At 41.9% G+C, this 15,529-nt stretch overlaps 1 protein-coding gene across 2 annotated transcripts in view; it reads right to left on the reverse strand.

The window, feature by feature from the left end:
• sipa1l3 (signal-induced proliferation-associated 1 like 3) overlaps positions 1 to 15,529 on the reverse strand; it is a 310,964-nt gene that overhangs the window by 86,805 nt on the left and 208,630 nt on the right. For both annotated transcript variants that reach the window (XM_061973040.1, XM_061973039.1), the window contains exon 4: positions 7,156 to 7,286. In XM_061973040.1, coding sequence (XP_061829024.1) covers positions 7,156 to 7,286 — 131 coding nt within the window. The remainder of the gene's footprint in view (positions 1 to 7,155; positions 7,287 to 15,529) is intronic.

Consider the following 15,529-nt stretch of genomic DNA (forward strand, 5'->3'; position numbering starts at 1 on the left):
AGCACTGTTTGCATTTGCGTCCGCTGCTGCCTTCCTTTGATATGACCACAGACAACGGGTACCTTTACATAACAATTTAACGTAACGCTGCATTATCACTCAGCGCAGACAGTTTCCCATTTCAAAACAGTATCGTAAAACAGTGACTACCACGTCGCATTGAACTTGTCACAATGACGGAGACACAGAAACAAATAAAAACAATGGAGGAAGAATGAGCGTCGCCACTGGATCCAGGCAGGCCATGCGTTTCCCACCTAGGCCTTCAGTGATGTCCGACTTCAATGATTACCTCTCAAAATACCATCTTTGATGTCACCACATGACCATTGCTGGAGAAATACAATACAGAAACACATTTACGCACTACTGGGTATTGTATCACATCAACAGTGTACAAAACGGGTTATATTCTGGCGCATTTAAAAACCAATAAACCCGCATCAGCAATATCTTATGTGGTACTGTCAAAATTAAAATTTAAAAAAAACATATCAAACATGAAAAAATAATGAAATAAAATATTTGAACTCACAATTTGTACAACACATTCGAGCTTCCGGGGTTGGCCGACATGGTCTCGCAAAATGTAGTTTCTCTTTAAATATCCTTCTTGAAAATGGCCTTGCATGTATATGTGTTGTCTTGTCTAATCATAAAAGATGCAGACGAGGCGTGTTGGCTGACTTCTCAAAGTTTACTCCACAGCGTGCTCGTCAAAAACATCCAGCTACATTCAACAACCTAAACGTGGCTACTGTGCATTCTCTTTACTACTGTGGAATGCTGGGTAATGGAGTTGTTATGTTACCTAGCTCATAACATCACTATATATCGGCCACCTAATCAACGTTTTTGTTCTCCTTCTTTGTGGGTCAACACTTTCTGCTAAGTTTCAACTTGTGATTGGATACTCACTTTGGTGAGTATCCAATCACAGTCTCGTTAACATCAGGCTACCTATCAATCAATCAAAGTTTATTATATAGCCCTAAATCACGAGTGTCTCAAAAGGGCTGCACAAGCCACAACAACATCCTCGGCTCAGATCCCACCTAGATAGGCTACTGTCAAACTTGTGAGCTGATTGGCTATTGCAACTGTCTATCAACTGTATGTGTTCTCAAATACATCCGCTAACGGTTCCGATGAGTATCCAATCACAGGACGCGTAAATGTCACGTTCAACGTGAGGCCAGCTCCAAGGCCTTACTGACAACAACTCCTGATCTGATTTGCTATAGCAATTATCTATCAACTGTATGTGCCCGTTCACTTACAGTGCACGGACGCCCGCATTGTTGATTCTGAAGGCCTCTGGCAGATTTGGTACAGCATGGCAACATAAGCTGAATTCTGATTGGATACAAACTAAAACTAAAAACAAAATCACTGGAAGGAGCATAATATGACATGAAGAGAATATGAATACTTTTAGATATTTAGGGAAAGTAAATTACTTTTATCTTTACTTATGATCATGATTTCTGGTTATGTTAGGCCAGCACAGTATTGCTGGCCCTGACGACACACCACTCATTGGATCGCTGCAGCATTGTGGAAACCTGTGTATGTTTGTGTGAGCCAACTCAGCACACTAAAGTGTTACGTCTTACAAAACAAGGACTCCTACTGTGTTGCCTGTGTTATTCTTCTTCTGACAAATACACCGCAAGTGGCGCTGCTAATAAATCCCGTGGCTCAATGCGCTCTAAAAAAAAAGTGTTCTAAAATAAACACCCGCTATAACCTTAGGGCAGGGGTCGGCAACCCGCGGCTCCGGAGCCGCATGCGGCTCTTTGATCACTCTGATATGGCTCAGCAGCTTTCTTGTTGAACCCCCCAATTTTACCGTAAGACTTCCGGATTTCAGTGCCTCTCGCAGAAAACTCCCGGGATTAATATTCACCGATTTTCACCTTTACAGCTATAATAAGGGTGTGCCATGATGGTACAACATTTGGAGCCCTCTACAATCTGTATTAACAGCGTGCCAGCCCAACACTTGTTATACAATATACATCTTCTGCTTGCACACGTACGTGACAGCAAGGCATACTTGGTCAACAGCCACACAGGTTACACTGACGGTGGTCATATAAAACAACTTTAACACTCTTACTAATAATGCGCCACACTTTGAACCAAAACCAAACAAGAATGACAAACACATTTCGGGAGAACATCTGCACCTTAACACAACATAAACACAACAGAACAAACACCAAGAATCCCATGCAGCCCTGACTCTTCCGGGCTACATTATACCCCCCCCCGCTCTGTGCGTCGGTTGAGGTGGGCGGGGTTTCGTAGCGGGGGTGTATAATGTATCCCGGAAGAGTTAGGGCTGCATGGGATTCTGGGTATTTGTCCTGTTGTGTTTATGTTGTGTTACGGTGCAGATGTTCTCCCGAAATTTGTTTGTCATTCTTGTTTGGTGTGGGTTCACAGTGTGGCGCATTATTAGTAAGAGTGTTAAAGTTTTTGTTTTTTTATACCGCCACCGTCAGTGTGACCTGTGTGGTTGTTGACCAAGTATGCCTTGCTGTTACCTACGTGGGCAAGCGGAAGCCCCATACAACGTGTGGCTGATCAGGCACGCTGTAGTGGGTGCTATATGCTGTACCATCACGGCACGCATGACGCTGACAAGCGCCATTTATTCAAAACCTGCGTGCCGCACCAGCTTTCAAATTCCACATAAAGGTGTGGGCAGGGTGTCTGAGACCCCTGGTTATACATAGCACAAAGCAAAAAAAAAACTTTGTATGCAGTGTTATTTCATTTAAAATTTCAAAAAATTTTTGCGGCTCCCATTGTTTTCTATAATTTGTGAAACTGGTCAAAATGGCTCTTTGACTGGTAAAGGTTGCCGACCCCTGCCTTAGGGTGTTTACTACAAAGGTTTGATAGACACCTTTTGGGGACTTACAAACACAGGGTTGCAAAATTTTAAAAAGATCGGTTTGAAAACATGGCCAACGTCAAACAAAACGTCTCTGCAGGAACACAGGCAAGACTTAACAACTCCATCCATCCATTTTCTACCGCTTGTCCCTCTAAGGATGGCAGGGATGCAGCTGCATTCGGGTGGAAGGCGGTATATACCCTGCACAAGTCCCCACTTCGTTGACTATAAATCCTTGACCATTTGTCGAATGATTATAAAACTTTAGAAGGCCATCCATCCATCCATTTCCTACCGCTTGTCCCCTTTGGGGTCGCAGGGGGTGCTGGAGCCTATCTCAGCTGCATTCGGGCGGAAGGCGGGGTAAACCCTTGACAAGTCGCCACCTCATCACAGAAAACTTTAGAAGTATCTGTTAAAAATGTCCCGTTTCATAACTTTTGGCCTCTGAAACCAAATAGATTTTTTTAGCCTCAGATCAGATCCGATTTCGAGTCCCGATCTGATGCTTTGAGGTTATAGAACTAAAAATGTTTCACAGTGCGTAACTAAAGTAAACACAATACCACATTTTTATAAAGCTGATCTTATTAAATGTAGAATTTGATGACACTGTAAATCAAATGATGTGTTACACTTACGGTATTTATTGTGTGGTAGTTAATGTGGCCAACATTCTTTTCACAAAATAAAGTGGCTAGTGCACAATAATAATAATATTAATAATGGATTAGATTTATGTAGTTGGTGGTAAGCTACATTTGTAGCAACAGATGCCCTGGGTAGACTGACGGGAGCGTGGCTGCCAATTAGTGCCTACGGCCTCTCCGACCACCACCAGACATTCTTTCACATGTATACACCTGTGTGAGCGGCATCGGGAGCAAGATGGGTGAAATGTCTTGCCCAAGGACACAACGGCCGCGATTAGGATGGCGGAAGCTGGAATCAAACCAGGAACCACGTCACCGAAACAAACCAAACAAAAGCAAAAATATATTTGTAATAATGAGAACAATAAAAATAAAAATAAAAATAATCAATCTAAACACTTTAGTATTCTTTGTATGCTGATACTGTATTGATAGTATCGTCATCTGGATCGATCACCCCTACTTAAAGGGGAACATTATCACAATTTCAGAAGGGTTAAAACCATTAAAAATCAGTTCCCAGTGGCTTATTTTATTTTTTGAAGTTTTTTTCAAAATTTTACCCATCACGCAATATCCCTAAAAAAAAGCTTCAAAGTGCCTGATTTTAACCATCGTTATATACACCCGTCCATTTTCTTGTGACGTCACACAGTGATGCCAACACAAACAAACATAGCGCATAGAACAGCAAGCTATAGCGACATTAGCTCGGATTCAGACTCGGATTTCAGCGGCTTATGCGATTCAACAGATTTCGCATGTATTGAAACGGATGGTTGTAGTGTGGAGGCAGGTAGCGAAAACGAAATTGAAGAAGAAACCGAAGCTATTGAGCCATATCGGTTTGAACCGTATGCAAGCGAAACCGACGAAAACAACACGACAGCCAGCGACACGGGAGAAAGCGAGGACGAATTCGGCGATCGCCTTCTAACCAACGATTGGTATGTGTTTGTTTGGCATTTAAGGGAACTAACAACTATGAACTAGGTTTACAGCATATGAAATACATTTGGCAACAACATGCACTTTGAGAGTGCAGACAGCCCAGTTTTCATCAATTAATATATTCTGTAGACATACCCTCATCCGCTCTCTTTTCCTGAAAGCTGATCTGTCCAGTTTTGGAGTTGATGTCAGCAGGGCAGGCCAGGGAAGCTAAGGTCGATATTCTTCTCTTGATCATCTTCGGTGGCATAAGGGACGGTGTGAGCCAAGACATCCAGGGGGTTTAGCTCGCTCGTCTGCGGGAACAAACTGCCGCCATTGCTTGCCGTGCTACCGAGGTCTTTTGTCCCTGAATTGCTCACACACTTCGGCAGATTCAATGGGGGTCTGGCGGCAGATTTCTTTGACTTCATCGTTGGAAATGCATCTGCTTTGAGTGTCGCAGGATATCCACACATTCTTGCCATCTCTGTCGTAGCATAGCTTTCGTCGGTAAAGTGTGCGGAACAAACATCCAATTTCTTGCCACTTTCGCATCTTTGGGCCACTGGTGCAACTTGAATCCGTCCCTGTTCGTGTTGTTACACCCTCCGACAACACACCGACGAGGCATGATGTCTCCAAGGTACGGAAAACAGTCGAAAAAACGGAAAATAACAGAGCTGATTTGACTCGGTGTTTGTAATGTGTTTGAGAAAATGGTGGATTGCTTCCCGATGTGACGTCACATTGTGACGTCATCGCTCCGAGAGCGAATAATAGAAAGGCGTTTAATTCGCCAAAATTCACCCATTTAGAGTTCGGAAATCGGTTAAAAAAACATATGGTCTTTTTTTCTGCAACATCAAGGTATATATTGACGCTTACATAGGTCTGGTGATAATGTTCCCCTTTAACATTGAATATCGCGGTTAGCTTCTTGTGTTGTCCTGCTTAGTGTTTGTGTAGCAGGCTTAGCCATTCCTTTTCCACTAGTACTTCAGTAATAATGAGAATTGAAATAAACGTAGTTTATTTTCCGACATGGTTGTGAGGATTGATGTATTAGAAGTGTCTTAGCACTGTGGTTTCATTGCAACTTGGGTCTCAGATTCGAGCCGTTGTTACGGCAGGACTCCCACCTCTTGCATGTGGCTAACAAAGACTCTGTAAATGTAATTCTGTCTCCCTGAACGTACAACCCTTTTGAAGAAATCTTTCACGCAAGTACAGTCTTAAACCATGGGACACAGCTGCGGTGAAGATCAGTTAAAAAAGGCAAATATCAACCCGATCCAGTCCCATGATCCGGGATAAGGACATCTCTAGCATCTGTGTTACCTGTACAGTAGCATGTCTTCCAAAGCATTTTGGGCATAATGCTCGGGGGAGCCACCAATGTCACTTACTGTGTATATGCTATAGCAGTGGTCGGCAACCCAAAACATTGAAAGAGCCATATTGGACCAAAAATACAAAAAAAGAATCAGTCTGGAGCCGCAAAAAAAGAAAAGCCTTATATAAGTGTTATAATGAAGGCAACACATGACGTAAGTGTCTATATTAGCTATAATAGCCTCCTATCAAAATGACTATGTGTCGCAGGCTGAAGCAAATCTTTGTTGACAGAAATGTTGAAATATAATATTTCTTCTACACATTTTTACAACATTAGAAACCATTAGTAAATCAGAGGCTACTCAGAAGGTGAGATAACTCCTGGAAATTACTGGCTTTTAATGGCCAAAGGTATAAATGTGTGTGCCCAAGTTAAAGGAAACGGCAGGATGTCTTCTTCTTATGGATTTATTACAATCCTTGCAAGCTGGGTAATGTTTGCTGTGGTCTGGAACAACATGGCACACAAACAACTATCTGAAATGTGTCATGAGACATGCAAAACTAAATTACATACAAAGAGGATAAAAGTAAATGTACCTACAAATGAGGCATAATGATGCATTATAACATAAAACTAGCCTAAATAGCATGTTAGCATTGATTAGCGTGCAGTCATGCACTGACCAAATATGCCTGATTAGCACTCCAATAAGTCAATAACATCAACAAAGCGCACCTTTGTGCATTCACACACAGCATAAAAGGTTTGGTGGACAAAATGAGACAAAGAAGGAGTGGAAGATTTTACATGTAAACAAACTGTTGCGTCACAGTCCACACTATGGTGAGTTCAAGAAACGCCGAAATGAGTAGGACAAATCGATTTTCACCAAATAGTCTCATCAGTGAAGCATACACACAAACATCTTCTACAGTGGGCTTTCTAGCAATTGGGAAGGTTTGTGTCATGTTTTTCCTCAAACAAAAAAACATACTAAAACAAACATTTTTTTTTTCCATTTTCAATCCTTTTTTAAAAAATGCTCAAGGGAGCCACTCGGGCGGCACTAAAGAGAGAGAGAAAGAGAGCCGCGGGTTGCTGACCCTCGTGCTATAGCAACAAAATAAGCAAAAATTAGCATGAGTGAATCTTTCAATGTTACAGTGTGGATAGGACTATACAGTAAATGTCCTTGACAGTGGTTTATAACACGTAAATGGCATTAGCTTGGAAGTACTGTATTAGAAACACTACAGTGAAGTGGAAAAGTGCAGAATACGACCCTTAATGACAAAAGCATAAAGCTGAGGGTGTGCACGTACCTCGCTCGTTCTCACGATCAGACGGTACTGATACTGGTCTTTCAGGTCTTTGGTGTCCTCCAATTTCTCCCTACGGATACTCACAGCCACAGGACCGAGCTTTTCATCCGTCCCAAAGTAGTTTGAATGTTCTGGTGGGGAAATTAAAGTGATTTTAGACAGCAAAATGACGACACAGCAAAAACAAAACGACTATCAGGCCGAACAATGCTAATTTTAAATCAAATTGTGCAACTTCATCAAGATACGTAAGGATTAATGATGGCGGCATATGTTGCCAAGGAAAGTGCGTTGATGAATCATTCACACGCTGATGATGTAGAATCAAAAGAAACTGGGCCTCAATATCTTACTAGTTATGGTAAATGGGTTATACTTGTATAGCGCTTTTCTACCTTCAAGGTACTCAAAGCGCTTTGACACTATTTCCACATTCACCCATGCAAGGCCCTAACTACGACCTATCAGGAGCAAGGGTGAAGTGTCTTGCTCAAGGACACAACGGAACTGACGAGGATGGCGGAAGCTGGGGATCGAACCAGGAACCCTCAAGTTACATCAGTCTTTCCGTTCTGTCTACCTTGGAACTTGGAATCACTTTACTTACCACTGTAGTTACCGGACTACAATACTGTTCATTCAATGACTGTAAATAATGTGAAAACAAGAGTATAGAGAAGTCATACTGTTCCATTACCTTTGTTCATACTACTGTCACTACTCAACTGCCAAAGAACTGTAGACATCTTAATATTTGTTGCTTCCTATACTGTATATATACCTCCATCCATCCATCCATCCATTTTCTTCTGCTTATCCGAGGTCGGGTCGCGGGGGCAGCAGCCTAAGCAGATAAGCCCAGACTTCCTTCTCCCCAGCCACTTCGTCCAGCTCCTCCCGGGGGATCCCAAGGCGTTCCCAGGCCAGCCGGGAGACATAGTCTTCCCAACGTGTCCTGGGTCTTCCCCTTGGCCTCCTGCCAGTCGGACGTGCCCTAAACACCTACCTAGGTAGGCGTTCGGGTGGCAACCTGACCAGATGCCCGAACCACCTCATCTGGCTCCTCTCCATGTGGAGGAGCAGCGGCTTTACTTTGAGCTCCTCCCGGATGACAGAGCTTCTCACCCTATCTCTAAGGGAGAGCCCCGCCACCCGACAGAGGAAACTCATTTCGGCCGCTTGTACCCGTGATCTTGTCCTTTTGGTCATAACCCAAAGCTCATGACCATAGGTAAAGATGGGAACGTAGATCGACCGGTAAATTGAGAGCTTTGCCTTCCGGCTCAGCTCCTCCTTCACCACAACGGATCGATACAGCGTCTGCATTTCTGAAGATGCCGCACCGATCCGCCTGTCAATCTCAAGATCCACTCTTCCCCCACTCGTGAGCAAGACTCTTAGGTACTTGAACTCCTCCACTTGGGGCAAGATCTCCTCCCCAACCTGGAGATGGCACTCCACCCTTTCCCGGGCGAGAACCATGGTTTCGGACTTGGAGGTGCTGATTCTCATCCTAGTCGCTTCACACTCGGCTGCTGAGAGCTGAAGATCCTGGCCAGTTGAAGCCATCAGGACCACATCATCTGCAAAAAGCAGAGACCTAATCCTGCAGCCACCAAACCGGATCCCCTCAACGCCTTGACTGCGCCTACAAATTCTGTCCATAAAAGTTATGAACAGAATCGGTGACAAAGGGCAGCCTTGGCGGAGTCCAACCATCACTGGAAACGGGTCCGATTTACTGCCAGCAATGCAGACCAAGCTCTGACACTGATCATACAGGGAGCGGACCGCCACAATCAGACAGTCCGTTACCCCATACTCTCTGAGCACTCCCCAAAGGACTTCCCGAGGGACACGGTCGAATGCCTTCTCCAAGTCCACAAAGCACATGTAGACTTGTTGGGCAAACTCCCATGCACCCTCAAGAACCCTGCCGAGAGTGTAGAGCTGGTCTACCGTTCCACGACCAGGACGAAAACCACACTGTTCCTCCTGGATCCGAAGTTAGACTATCCGGCGTAGCCTCCTCTCCAGTACACCTGAATAGACCTTACCGGGAAGGCTGAGGAGTGTGATCTCACGATAGTTGGAACACACCCTCCGGTTCTCCTTCTTAAAGAGAGGAAACACCACCCCGGTCTGCCAAACCAGAGTATATACTGTATATATTGTTGTACTATTTGATCTTGCACTGGTACTGTATTTGACTACTGTACTTCTACTTGTACTGATACCTCTACCATAACTAGTCTAACTTATTGTCAGAGGTGGGTAGTAACGCGCTACATTTACTCCGTTACATCTACTTGAGTAACTTTTGGGATAAATTGTACTTCTAAGAGTAGTTTTAATGCAACATACTTTTACTTTTACTTGAGTATATTTATAGAGAAGAAACGCTACTTTTACTCCGCTACTTTTATCTACATTCAGCTCGCTACTCGCTACTTATTTTTATCGATCTGTTAATGCACGCTTTGTTTGTTTTGGTCTGTCAGACAGACCTTCATAGTGCCTGCGTTTCAACAAATACAGTCACTGGTGACGTTCACTCCGTTCCACCAATCAGATGCAGTCACTGGTGACGTTGGACCAATCAAACAGAGCCAGGGGTCACATGACCTGACTTAAACAAGTTGAAAAACTTATTGGGGTGTTACCATTTAGTGGTCAATTGTACGGAATATGTACTGTACTGTGCAATCTACTAATACAAGTTCCAATCAATCAATCAAAAGTGTGAAGGAAAAAAGACCATTTTTTATTTCAAAAGCCTAAAGACTGACTGCACAGTTCCTGTCTTCACAATAAAAGTGCCGCTCCATCGCGCCTGCGCTTTCAAAATAAGAGTCTCCGAAAGCCTGCGCAAACAAGCTAGCAAGCTACGGAGTTTGCCGTCAATGTATTTCTTGTAAAGTGTATAAAAACGAATATGGAAGCTGGACATATAAGATGCCAAAGACCAACCACTTTCATGTGGTATTAGACAGAAAGGAGGAACTTTTTTTCTCCTCCATTTGAAAACGTGGACGTTTGTCATCACTACTGTCTGATTCCAATCAATGCAAGTCATCAGAATCAGGTAATACACCAACTTATATTCTTGTCTTCATGAAAGAAAGGAATCTATATGTGTTAAACATGCATGTATATTCATTAAAACACTATTAACATGTAAACAAAAACGGCAAAAAATAAATATATAAATTATATACTGTATATATCAATGTATGTATATATATATATATATGTGTGTGTGTGTATATATATATATATATATATATATGTGTGTGTGTATATATATATATATATATATATATATATATATATATATATATATATATATGATATGTGTGTGTATGTTACTCATCAGTTACTCAGTACTTGAGTAGTTTTTTTACAACATACTTTTTACTTTTACTCAAGTAAATATTTGGGTGACTACTCCTTACTTTTACTTGAGTAATAAATCTCTAAAGTAACAGTACTCTTACTTGAGTACAATTTCTGGCTACTTTACCCACCTCTGCTTATTGTGCAACGTATTGTCTTGTAGTTAATGTACATCAGAGCTTTTAAAATGTTTTGTATTTTTTTGTAGTTAGTGTATTAGATTCAGTAACTAGTGTTTGGATCCCACTGTACGCAATATCCGAAGAGCATGGAAAAAAGCATTTCACTATGGTGTACTCTGCATGTGACGAATAAAACTTGAAACTTAAAAACTATATGTGTGATCTTGGACACGTTTGTATAGAAAATTTAATTTTGTTGTACTTTTTACATGCAATGACAATAAAGTTCCATTCAATTCCTCTCCCATAGTTATCCACCCACTTTACGCGCATCGTATGTCCTTTTTCTAAAGCCCGTGAGCTGAGCCTTTTCAATGCTTACCAAGTTCAAACATTAACTCTCTGTAGTCGGGTGGAGCCCGCTGCCCAGATAGGACAATGGAATCCTTGCATATCGGTCAAGTTTGCTTCGCTTCCATGCTGTATCTTGTGCTGAAAATTGGTATTTCCACAATAATATGGAAATATCAATGGACTTGTACCAGCTCACCCAAGTGGAGGGAGTTTGGCCGGAAAAGTTTGATCAGATTTTTTATTACATCTTCTCAGAAGTCTCATTATGATAACTCCCCTGCCTATTGGATAAATTGTGGGAATTCAAATGCAAACCGCTACCATGTTTTCTGGGACTGCTCTGCCATAAAGGACTATTGGAAAGAGATAAACCAAGATCTACAGCAGTGTTTTTCAACCACTGTGCCGCGGCACACTAGTGTGCCGTGAGATAAAGTCTGGTGTGCCGTGGGAGATTATCTAATTTCACCTAATTGGGTTAGAAATATTTTTTTCAAACCAGTAATTTTAATCCGCAAATAATGTGCCGTTGTTGAGTGTCTGTGCTGTCTAGAGCTTGGCAGAGTAACCGTGTAATACGCTTCCATATCAGTAGGTGGCAGCAGGTAGCTAATTGCTTTGTAGATGTTGGGAACATGGTTTGTCGTGATCACAATACGCAGGCGACAGCGGGAGGCAATGTGAAGGTAAAAAAAAAAGGTATCTAACGCTTAAACCAAAAATAAACACAAGGCGAGTGCCGCTAAGAAAAGGCATTGAAGCTTAGGGAAGGCTATGCAAAACAAAACTTAAACTGAACTTGCTGCAAAATAAACACAAACAGAATGCTGGAAGACAGCAAAGACTTACAGTGTGTGGAGCAGACGGCGTCCACAAAGTACATCCGCACATGACATGACAATCAACAACTTAAATATTCTTGATTGCCAAAACAAAGCCGGTGCGGGGAATAGCGTTCAAGGAAGACATGAAACTGCTACAGGAAAATACCAACAAAACAGGAAAAGCCACCAAAATAGGAGCGCAAGACAAGAACTAAAACACTACACATATGAAAACAGCAAAAAAGTCCAAATTAGTCAGGGTGTGATGTGACAGGTGGTGACAGTACACCCACTTTGAGACAAGAGCTATAGGATGCATGGTTGGCTACGGTTTAAATCCATATCCAACAATTGCAAAAACGACTTATTATTGTCAATATCGGCTACTGAGTTTCCTTTTTCAATGATTTCTGCTGGTGGTGTGCCTCGGGATTTTTTCAATGAAGAAAATGTGCCTTGGCTCAGAAAAGGTTGAAAAACACTGCTCTACAGGATATTTTCAAACGTGAAATACCCCTTGAAAGTAAGACCTTGTTTTTCGGACATGTACCTCAGGACTGGCGGAAAAAAAGATAAACACTTAATGAATATGCTACTGGTGGCCTGTAAAAAGACCATTACTAGGAAATGGATATCCCAGGAGAGCCCAACTTTGAAGCAATGGATGGAAATCACAATGGACATTTATAAAATGGAGAAGATAACTGCCTTTATTAATTATAAATTGGAGAAATGTACTTCAAACTGGGAAAACTGGGTCAATTAAGTCACGGCATAAGCCTGACTTTAATTTCTCGAATTAGTGATTGTACGGGCAGCACGGTGGAACAGGGGTTAGTGCATGTGCCTCACAATAAATAAATAAATGATAAATGGGTTGTACTTGTATAGCGCTTTTCTACCTTCAAGGTACTCAAAGCGCTTTGACACTACTTCCACATTTACCCATTCACACACACATTCACACACTGATGGCGGGAGCTGCCATGCAAGGCGCTAACCAGCAGCCATCAGGAGCAAGGGTGAAGTGTCTTGCTCAAGGACACAACGGACATGACGAGGTTGGTACTAGGTTGGGATTGAACCAGGGACCCTCGGGTTGCGCACGGCCACTCTTTCACTGCGCCACGCCGTCACGAAGGTCCTGAGTAGTCCTGAGTTCAATCCCAGGCTCGGGATCTTTCTGTGTGGAGTTTGCATGTTCTCCCCGTGACTGCGTGGGTACTCCGGCTTCCTCTGTCTATCTGTGTTGGCCCTGTGATGAGGTGGCGACTTGTCCAGGGTGTACACCGCCTTCCGCCCGAATGCAGCTGAGATAGGTTCCAGAACCCCCCGCGATCCCAAAAGGGACAAGCGGTAGTAAATGGATGGATAGATGGATAGTGATTGTACTGCTTAAAAATAAAAAATAAAATAAAAAAGATAACTCCCTATATGTGTATATATATATATATATATATATATATATATATATATATATACATCTGTTTATATTCTTGTATTTTATTTTTGATTATTATTATTAATAATGTATTATTATTTCTTTTTTCTTTATTTAATTGATGTATTTGTAAATTTTCTTTTTTTGGGGTGGAGGTATGGTTGGGATATAAACAAAAAACATTTTTTTTTGACATTTAGGGCAGACAACAAATATATGATGTATGTGAATATGATGTAATGGATAGGAATGTCTGATGCTGGATGAAAATAAAAATAAAATAGAAAAAAGAAAGAAAATGTCCTCTTTTAAATGGGCGTTCAGGACATGCATTCTGCAGGAAGCCAAAGGAGGGACATATTTTTGGAGCGATAACCTTTACGCGTTTGGCTGCAGGGGCTGTCTCATTTACCACACATACAGCGCACGCTAACTCGCACACACGCTCCTAACAGTGTGTGTGACTAATTAATATGCAGCCAGATGATGTTTGCCGAGGGGACTTTTCATACACACATAAGGTCCAATGAGGTGATGAGAAATGCAATTCATCTCTGAAATTAGTCTTACTTCTTAACGTGAAGAATACATTGAGTTTAACTAGATGTAATGTTGAAATTGCTATCCTGGTAAGACGAGTAGCGTATTATCGGCTTCAAGTTTGCCAACAGTCCTGTGGCGGCAAGATGTGTGAATAAAAAAAATCCTGGGATAGCTGCCAGTTTGGATCCCTTTGCAATGCTCGGGCCCAGCTGGATATGAACTGTCAAAGGATGAACTGGTGGGATTGTCAGTGGCAGAACTAAACCATATGCAGCATCTCACAAATTTCAGGAACTACGTTATCATATATACACACACCATAATAATACTCCTATGTTTATTGCGCCGACAATCCTTCAAGCGGTGCGGCTTCATAGCTTACCAAAGTCGTACTAAAACATTTTGATGGATTTTTGAGGGCCGTGTGTCCATCCATCCATTTTCTACTGCTTGTCCCGTTCAGGGTCGCGGGGGTGCTGGAGCCTATCTCAGCTGCATTCGGGCGGATGGCGGGGTTCACCTTGGACAAGTCGCCACCTCATCACAGGGCCAACACAGATAGACAGACAACATTCACACTCACATTCACACACTCGGGCCCATTTAGTGTTGCCAATCAACCTATCCCCAGGTGCATGTCTTTGGAGGTGGGAGGAAGCCGGAGTACCCGGAGGGAACATGCAAACTCCACACAGAAAGGTCCCGAGCCCGGGATTGAACTCAGGACCTTCGTATTGTGAGGCACATGCACTAACCCCTGTTCCACCATGCTGTAATGTTCTATATTTTCAATGTGTACAGCTCTGGTAATGGGTACATTTGCACCCACCTGCACAAATGTACTTCAAAATGTAACAATCAAAATAAATATCACTTTTTTTTTGTTTACTAGGGCATGCATATACAATATGCATTAGTTTGACCATTTAAAATCATCCATCCATCCATTTTCTAACGCTTATTCCCTTTTGGGGTCGCGGGGGGCGCTGGAGCCTATCTCAGCTACAATCGGGCGGAAGGCGGAGTACACCCTGGACAAGTCGCCACCTCAAAATCAATGATAATAAAAAGGAGATGCTTAGAAATAGCGTAAAATTGCCCCAAAAACTTGGAAAAACGCGATTCATAGCGTTACTTTTTGGTGTAACCATCATGAGCGTTCTATTCAGGTAAATTTCTTTTATATTTTGATAAATCATCATATTTATGTATTACTACATTTAAATAGGTATTGATCAATCTTTAAGCTGTGTGTATTTGATTTCAGTTTGCTTTTGACATCTTATTTAGAATTGTAGTTGAAACTTTTACAACCTTGTGTTGCGCTCATGATGGCGTAACCAAACTAGATTTCATTTAATGATCTTATTTTGAATATTTATTCCCTTTTTTACATTTAGTATATTTAAATATTCATTTATAAACATTGAATACATTTCAAATATCAGTAAAATGCAATTGCCTTCATCTTATAGGGTAATGTTTAGTTACACCAAGTCATGAGCGTAACACTATGCTTCATCACTTTGACTTGTAATATCTCTAATTCTGGTGGTGTTTTATGCTTTTTTCTTTTTGGAACATGTACTATACATATAATACAATAAAGTCCCATATAAAATTATGTTTCTAGCAATACTTTAATTCTGCCTTTGAAAGTAACACTCCAATGTCCATTAGTGGAGCTGTACACC

The sequence above is a fragment of the Nerophis lumbriciformis genome, linkage group LG17 (assembly GCF_033978685.3).
Source record: "Nerophis lumbriciformis linkage group LG17, RoL_Nlum_v2.1, whole genome shotgun sequence".
Taxonomy (NCBI): domain Eukaryota; kingdom Metazoa; phylum Chordata; class Actinopteri; order Syngnathiformes; family Syngnathidae; genus Nerophis; species Nerophis lumbriciformis.